The sequence below is a fragment of the Salarias fasciatus genome, chromosome 18 (genome assembly GCF_902148845.1).
Source record: "Salarias fasciatus chromosome 18, fSalaFa1.1, whole genome shotgun sequence".
Classification (NCBI taxonomy): Eukaryota; Metazoa; Chordata; class Actinopteri; order Blenniiformes; family Blenniidae; genus Salarias; species Salarias fasciatus.
In genome coordinates this window covers 6,502,095-6,511,453 of record NC_043762.1, presented here as the reverse complement: position 1 = coordinate 6,511,453, position 9,359 = coordinate 6,502,095, and the positions used below count along the sequence as shown (strand labels likewise).

At 44.1% G+C, this 9,359-nt stretch overlaps 1 protein-coding gene across 1 annotated transcript in view; it reads right to left on the bottom strand.

Moving 5' to 3' along the window:
• cacna1eb (calcium channel, voltage-dependent, R type, alpha 1E subunit b) overlaps window positions 1-9,359 on the bottom strand; it is a 49,511-nt gene that overhangs the window by 37,207 nt on the left and 2,945 nt on the right. The window contains 2 exon segments of the mRNA XM_030114195.1: window positions 5,689-5,828; window positions 6,258-6,363. Coding sequence (XP_029970055.1) covers window positions 5,689-5,828; window positions 6,258-6,363 — 246 coding nt within the window.

The window sequence follows — 9,359 nt, the reverse complement described above, 5'->3', positions numbered from 1 at the left end:
TGTTCAGTTTCAGCCTTTTTTGGATATCACTGTTTTGGTCTATACCCTGGTCTACATGCTGGTCTACATGTTGGTCTACATGTTGGTCTACATGTTGGTCTACATGATGGTCTACATGTTGGTCTACATGATGGTCTACATGTTGGTCTACATGATGGTCTACACATTGGTCTACATGTTGGTCTACATGTTGGTCTACATGTTGGTCTACACATTGGTCTACAGGACACTTGTCCCATGGCTCAGCTCCTACCTGACCTACAGGACCTTTCCGGTGATGCTTGATGATCACTTGTCTCAACCTGCTTTGCTGTAATCCGGGGTACCACAAGGCTCTGTCCTTGGGCCACTTCTGTTTTCATTGTATATGCTGCTGCTTGGACACATCATTTCAAAGAGTAACCTGTCTTTACACCTGCAGGCTGATGACCTGCCGCTCCATCAGTCTGTGCTCCCCAATGCTCCACCTGCTCTGGACTCTCCACAGCTGCCTGTCAGGTGTTAACCATTGGAAGGCTCGCAGCTTCCTTCATTTCAATGACACCCCCCCCCCCCCCCCCCCCCCGCCAAATTATGCATCTCAACATGTTGTCCACTTCATCGCTGAGCTTCCCTGTCAGTCAAACGGTGAATAACCTTGGAGTCATTTTTGACTGTGAGCCGAGACTTGGCTTTCACCAGCTCCGTCTCCTTGCTAAAGTCAAGTCCTTCCTCTCACAATAGAACCAGGAGAAGACTTCTTTCTTCAGCCTTCGGCTCTCGCACCGACTGTAATTCACTTTATTACAGGACCTCACAGCCGTCGCTCCCTCAACAACAGCTGGCTCACAGCGCAGCTGCCCGTCTTCTAATGCGAACATCCAGACACAGTCACACCACCCCACCCTCTTCAACATTTGTTTTTAAAGCTCTTAATGGCCTCGCTCCATCATATTTATCAAAGCCTTTAACTCTCCGCCGCCCCAGTCCTCACATGAAAGAAATTCATACTAAACTGTATCAGTTTATATCTATGATTCAATCAGTCAAACAAAAAATATATTTGAGCAGCATCCAGTTTATATTTTTTATTTATTGAAGTATGATTTTAGGAAAATTTTGCATTTTCAGACATTTTTCTGAATTCACAAATTAGAAGTGATGGTAACACTTTACTTGAAGCCCCCCTGTATAACACATTATAAGTACATTTATAAAGCATTATAATGCCATTATAGCACGTGCAGCTATAGTTATAAACATTCATAGATGATCACAATGCCAGGACCTAACCCTAACCCTAACCCTAACCCTAATCCTATGCTGTATAGTGCTGTATAGTGAGTTATAAGTGATAAATGAATAGAATACAGATTACAATAAATATACATTATCTATATCAACATGGTTTAAAAACTGATCAAAATTCAATAAAGTTAATCTATTTCACGGAAACTGTTCTTTTTTTTTCTCCAAACTAACCAGTAACTTATGCATCTTTATATTTAACAAGTAATAATGAAACACAATGGAATTTCCTTTGGAACAATACAAAAACTACTCATGTAAAAAAAAAAAAAAAGAACTACAAACTGAGTGTATTTGATATATTTGAAATAATTTAGCTTCATTTTATATTTTTACTGTGCAAAACTACAAATTAGATTAACGAGTTTGAAACCGACTTTTCCTCGTTTAAAGAGAGTTTTGTTACAAAAATCTATTAAATTTGGACAGGACAGACTGTGAGTGAAAACCAACTTTAATCCATTAAATTCAGCGTAAATGTGTCACTGTGTGAACGTGACGCTTCACTCTGCTTTATGGAAAAGAAGAAATCCTGAGAAACACTCCAGTCTGAGTCACACGGAAATGACACGAAGTTGCTAAACTTTCTTCTCCGTTAAGCAGCCTCACAATAAACAAATCAAACTATTCATCTTTTTGTTGGCAGTGAGTATTTGAGAAACTCAGCTTGAAGAAATAACTCAAAATCACATTTGTTAATAGCCAACACCACAGTTGCTGCTCTAAAGTAATGCGTACGTTTTTATTTACAGTAGCTAGAAATCAAATGTTAAAGCTTTCAGGTAATTGACTACAGAATAACAACAGTCACTTTAACAACTGAAGCAGTAACATTAGCAGCATTAGCATTAGCAGCAGCCACTGCATTGGGAGTGACATTAGCGCCATTAGCCTTAGCAGTTGGATTTGCATTAGCTGGATTAGCATTAGCAACACCACTGGGAGTGCGAGCATCGCCACTTTTAGCCTCAGCAGTGGTCTTTGAATTAGCTGAATTAGCAATAGCAGCAGTCTGCATTGAGAGTTATATCATTAGCACCATTAGCCTTAGCGGTGACATTAACTGTATTAGCATTAGCAGCTTCTGCATCCTGCACACACGCAGCCATAAAGCCCATAACGACAGTCAGCTCCTCTGACGGCGAACAAACATGGCCTCCTTCCTCTTTTTGTCCTCTTTTCTTCCCTCCTTCATGCTTTTGCATAACATTTGCAGCTCTGCGTTCACATTTAACTCGCACAGGTCCTGGGGGCGAACCGAAGCAGGTTTTAGACTCCACTGCCAATCCACTTATCCACCCACCTCTTCCTGCCTGCAGAGCTGCACCGTGCCATGGAAACACGCTGCACGCGCTCTCCAATCTGAGCTGCATGGACGGACGCAGGAATCCAACTCACCACCGCACAACAGGTGGAAACCTCATGATTCACGGGTCAAACAGGTTGGAGCGTCAACAAAACGGGATATGTGTATAATATTTCTATGTTGTAACAAAGCCACAAGGCAAAAAAACAAACAAAAAAGCAGTAGTACTCAAGAAAAAAAAAAGATAGATCTTTTGTGCTGCGCTGATATAACATATAGCTGTAAACACTGCGTGATGTGAGGAAGACGCTCTATAATCTGGACATTATCTGCCAACATGCAGATGACTCTGAGAAAGAGAAGCTAAATGCTAACCGCTAATAACAGCTACTGTTGATACAGACTCACGCCTTCCAGTGGGGCATACTAGAACAGTACCATATGAGAAATACCAAGGTATAATTTATAACCCCACAAACTGATGTTACAGCAGCTGGAGATTCAGGGTCTTACATGCGGACGGGGGGAGATGGGAATCGAATGAACAACCTTCTGATTGTGAGACTACCACTCCACCAACCCAACCGCAGGAGGTGCGGTTCAACATTCTCCTCTCCTCTCCAAATAAAAGCAAGTTTCTAAACACATCTCTCTCCTTTTTTCATGTCCTGAAACAGTTTTAATCCCTGAATACTTCCATTAGCAGAGCACAATAACACATTCAAATCAATGTAAATACTGAAGCACATCAGCGGCGTTCAGCTCGTCCGGCTCGACCGTCTCAAACCCGACGTCAGACATGAGCGGCAGCATGTCGGGATTAAAGGCACGCGAGTGAAAAATACCCCAAAACAAGCTGCGACGCACACACGGTCGCTCCGACACAAGCTGACAATCAGAGTCTGAAATTAATCCTGCGCTTCACCAATCACAGCCGCCAACCCGAAACATGAGCGCCCACTAAATTAACGCAACAATCGGCGGCTGAGTGTTAATCTCAAGCTTTTTTTTTCTTCTTCTTCTCCCCTTTCTGTCGCACTTTAAAAATAAACAAGAAACAAAGAAGCACACATAGAAAAATAAAAAAAATGAAAAATACAGACACGCACAAACCTGCTGCATTCAGGGCTGAGTTTCCAACGGGAAATCTCAGCACGACAGTGAAGAAGACAGAATAAATTTCTATTTAAAGTGCATTAAATCAGATGGTTCCTTTTACATCCCACTTTTCTGAACAGACAAAACTATCTTATGTTTTTTACCTGACAAACATCCACACATCTTTAATTTTTAACATTTACTGGGATAAAACTCACACCAAGTATCACGAAGCCTCACAGTTTTCTGATGCTGCAGAAATGCCTGACACGTCAACGAAGCCTGCAATCTACAGCCTATAATTCCCTGATGTTTCTTCAACACCTCATGTGAACATTAGGGCTGTCAAAAAATAACGCGTTAATGGCGTTAATTAATTTATGTAATCAATTTCATTAAAATTTTTAACGCAGTTTGACGCATGCGCATCATGACCAGCTGGCCAGCTGACAGCTTTGCGTGGCGGGGGGGTTGTTGAGCGGCGTGCAGCTTGCGGAGCGGTGCGGTGAAGCGCTGAGTGGTGCGGCGATGCGCGGAGTGTTGCGGCACGGTGCCCGCATGCTGCGTCGGGAGCCGTGACTGTGGTGTTTCTTAGTTTTACTTTTCTTGTGGTGCTACATTTGTTACAGACCTGAAAATTGAACTCCTGCTAAAAGTCAACTTTAGAGGGACAGCAGAGGGAGCGCTGCACACACAGACATTATGTTATGGTGTGCATGTTTTAGTTTTTTGAATATTTATTTTATTTGGAACCTTAAACACATCACGTGTTAAATATATATAATCATGTCCTGTTGTTTTTTTGTTAATGCAATACAGGAAAAAAGGGCATATTTCAGACATAGTTGGAAATTGCGATTATTTGTGATTAATCATGATTAATTAATTTGTAAGCTGTGATTAAACTGATTAAAAATTTTAATCATTTGACAGCCCTAGTGAATATGTAAAGTCTATAAATTCACGATATTCCCTAAACACCTCATATGAATGTTTAGAGTAGGGCTGAACGATATATCGTTATCATATCGATATCGCGATAGGAACATTCAGGACATTAGTTTCTCAAAATCAACGATATCAAGATTTCTCCCGCTTGCCCTGCATGTAAGCTTGCCCATGCACAGGTAAGGCCAGCTAACCACAAACCTCGTTTACTGGTTGACAGCTGATGGCAGAGGGCGGTTGCAGAATCTGCACAAACGAGTTTGGTGGTAGTGGCAGTGAGTTCTCATAAATAAAACTGCATTTTTTTTTTTTAACATCCTTTTGTATTAGGATGTTTTTATTTTTCTGAAAAATGCTTAAATTTCACTGAATCCATTGTAATATATCGTATCGATATCGAGATATATGGCATGGATATCGACATATGAAATTTTGCCCATATCGTTCAGCCCTAGTTTAGAGTCTGTAATTTGCGGATGTTCCCTAAACGCCTCACATGCCTGGATAAAGTTTTAGTTTGGATTAGTTGTCCAGAAAAGCTGCGTTCCTCCCCTTTCCCACGAGATGAGGATGGAGCATTTTCAAAAAGATCCACCTCGGGAGGTGATTCCAAAACGTGGGGTTTTCATTGACTCCGAGCACCGTTGTCATGGAAACAAACACCCAGAACAAAAGGTGAAAACGTGGTCGTGCGAACCCGGCCTGAGCTGCTTTCCGTATTGAAACTGTCTGTCATGTCAACGGTCAACATCCACTGCTCGGCTCCACAGCAGCAGCAGAGGATTGTGGGTAATGAGGTGCCGTGATGCGGCAGAGTCCCGTCCGCGTGTGAACCTTTGTTCCGAAGCCTGAAAGACGGAGCGGTGCCTCTGCCTCGTCTGATTGGCTCGCGGTCAGAGCGTGTGGAGAAGTGATATTTGTTCCTCCTCCAAAAACAGATTTCACCAGTATGTTTGGCAGCTAATAACTTGACAATGTTTGAAACAAAGATTTCGCACTTTGCGGGTAAAAAATGCAGGTTGTCAAGGCGACCGGCGGATGTCACTCACCCGCTGAGCACCACGATGAAGTCCATGACGTTCCAGCCGTTCCTCAGATACGAGCCTTTGTGGAAAACGAAGCCCAGCGCCACCAGCTTGATCCCGGCCTCGAAGCAGAAGATCCCGATGAAGTACGGCTCCGTCTTCTCCTGCGGGAAGGAGCGCGGAGGCCGTCAGAAACGGCGAGGACCGAACACGGCGGGGGGGCAGATGGCAGATCGCAGCCAGACACTTTCCGTATCACATATGGATCATTTTCACAGCAGAATTAGAAACGGAACGGTGCCTTCAGATTCTAATCCTGCGTCCGTCTATATCTATATCTGGACGTATGCAGAGCGTGTGACAAACCGCCGTCAGAATGAATCTCGTCAGATGGAAGTCTCAGTGAGTTAAAGCTGATGAATTCTACAATTTACAGATAATCCCTGAATGCCACACATTTGATTCACAGTTGATCATTTTTCGGCCTTTAAAACGGCCGGTATGAAAACCCTCCCCTCTCTACTAACGGAGCGGCTTTGCGCTGCTTCGCACTGGACTTTTTGGAGCCGGACTCCGTGTGTGTTGACGCTCACCAGCCTCTTCGCCATGGGCGTCTTGTCCTCTCCCGGGAGGTGCTGCTCCAGAGCCAGGACCACACAGTTGGCGGTGATGGTGGCCAGGATCATGTACTCGAAGGGTGTAAAGGCCTCCAAGTTAAGGAAAAGTCTTTCAAGGCAGAGCCGGGACAAAACTGACGCAGAAAAACTGGTGGAACATGTGACGATAACAAAAACAAAGAATACACAACATGAAAGGATGAAGCTCCTGTAATAACCACAGAGCTGGAAAAGAAGATGTTTACTCCACATAATTTATTCATCGCATCGATTAAAACGTGGCGCTCTCTAAGGAATTAACAATTGAGAGAAAAAAAAGCTTGATAATAATTAAAAAAATTAATATTGGCACAGTATAAAGTAAACTCTGCAGCGAGTCTGAAGTCTAAAAACTGACAGATCCATCAAAAACCCAGATTCCAACGAAATTAAAAATGCATCAAGCAGATTGAGCAATTTACCAATGTTCCCTAAACATCTCACATGCTTTACATTAAAAAAAACTTGACTGATGCATCCACACGCCTTAAATTCGTCACAGGATTATTCACTTTTCTGATGTTTCCTGAACGCCCCATTTCTCAACAGATTCATCAACCTGTGGATGTTCCCTAAAAGCATCACACACACACCGACAAGCTCCAACGAATTACAAGAAAACTGTGTAAAACACAAAGAGGTGCCAGGGACATGGAACATAAATCCTCTCTCCTCTCTAAGACGTTGAAATATCCATCATGCCTGTAGTCCTGGAGTTCCCCAAGAATCCCAACATTCCCAGTGTAAACAGGCTGTTCAGCCGTGTGTGTGTGTGTGTGTGTGTGTGTGTGTGTGTGTGTGCTGAATGTTCCTGTTATGACGTCACTAACAGTTTCCTCCTCCTTCATCCAGCCCTCGCACCTCACCCTGGTTCAGACCGGACACCTTAACGAGCCGAAGCTCCAGACCGACAGCGGAGAGCAGGACGCGTCCTCCATCACTGCTCTTCTTCCTCCTGTTTGTCTTCAAACGTCTCACCTGCTTCCTGCTTCACTCTGAAGTTTGAGAAGAAAAATGTTCCAACCATGTGGCTCAGAGCGGAGGAGAAAAAAAAAAAAGAAGAAAAAAAAGACGGATGGATGATTAAGTGACAGATGAATAATGGCACGGTTCATATTCTCCGCCACTGGAAGCAATCTGTTAGAGAGATGCTGGTATCCATGGCAACCTGCTTTTAAAAGCGCTGTTCATGAAGAGAAATGGGGTTGAGGAGGGAGGCAGCGAGAGTCACCTTGGCCTGAGCGCTTCTTTCACAGCCGACACCCCGGCGCCGAGCAGGATCCATCAAACGCATTTCTACTGTCTGTACATCAGGAAACCGCAACGCCCAGGGAACGGCCGCAGAGCTGCTGTCTCTCCGCTAGCATTAGCCACTTAGCAGGCCACTGAACTCCAGTGGACTGGAGAAGGATGCTTGTTCATCCTAAACTAGTTCAGTCGTCCTGCGGTCAAACTGAGGACACTGAGCTCCTGACGAGACTCTTGATTTGGTCACATGACGTCTGTGACATCACTTCCCCCAAAGTTCAATCGTTCCGAGTGTCGTTCCAATCTCCAGATATATTCTAAATTTCCCACCTGCACCGCTGATGATTCACCTTGTGAAGAAGGTTTATTCAACACGGGGAAGAAAGGAGAATTTATTTCCCAGCATGCATTTCTCCAAGCAATTTCCCAGAACCACTTATGGCAAATCATGAGTAAGTGGAAGAAGTGATATTTCCTACTGTTCCTCAACTAACAGACTCCATAAAACAAATGTGAGGTTAAATTAAAATAAAAAAAAACAGACTGAATGATCATGAGGTGCAATGTCTTCCTCCAGATTCATGACTCCCAGTCCAGATTCTCCTGGTCCTGGTCCTAAGATGGGTGCTTTTCTCGGTGCGCTGACCTCTTCTGGCCCACAGGCCCTATGTTTGACCCTCCGGTTTGGCGCCGAAGCGACACCTGTGACTCCGAGTCCCGTGGAGCTGCAGCGAGGTCGGAGCTGCTCGGTATTAATTTTCCTGCCTCCAGTGAAAACGGGGTCAGCGACTCGCAGAGGAGCGGCGAGCCGGGGCCTCGGGGACTCACACTGACTCACATTGACAAGTCCGCATTGTTGCCATTGAGCGAGCAGAAAATAGCAGAAGAGGGAAATACTTAATAAATCTCGCCCACTCGGTCACTAACTGTTACCTGTCAGCGTGCACACGGCTCTCTGCAGCTCTCAGCCCATTTCCACTGAATTACATCCACCGCTGTGAGCCTGTTGGCTCATAACGCCGCCGCCGCCGAGCCTGGTTCTGAGCCTCCCAGCAGGCGCGCTTTGTTTCAGGACTCAAAACCACAGACGTCCAGGATTTTAACTCTCTTTCTTGCATTAGTGGACTCTGTACCATCTCAGGACCCGTTCACACGACAACCGTTTCAAACTGGAAACAAATCGTCGTCGTGTTTCCACACACACACTGCAGACAACAATTCTCTCTAAACAATCACAATGGAGAACACAGACATTCATATGGACAGAACACCAACTTGGATTGTTGCTACGGTGACTGTCGACTCTAAAACTACCAAGTCCAGGAGAATCAGGACTAGAATCAGGACCAGGAGGATCTGGACTGGGAGTCATGCTTCTCTGGAGGAAAACATTCTTCTTATTGTAAAACTTCTGAACATGAGCAGAGGAACTCTTTACTACTGTACTAAGTTGTGTTTCCCCGTTTTCAAAAAGTGGTGTTTTCATTCGCTCTGAGAACCACTGTCGTGTTGACGGATCAACAAAAAACAACAAAACTTTTGTGTTTTCACTTGAAAACATTGTCTTGTAAAGGGGGCCTCAGTCTGATCTTCCATTAATTTAATGGTAATATTCACAAAAGTGACATTAGAGTCATTATTTCAATACATCTGGCCTCAGCATTAGCCTTAGCGTTAGCATTAGCGTTAGCATTAGCAGTAGCATTAGCAGTAGCATTAGCAGTAGCGGTTTTCAGAGAGGTGCTTTGCCAAGCTCTTGTTGCTGAACATCATGTTTGTGGAATAATTCTG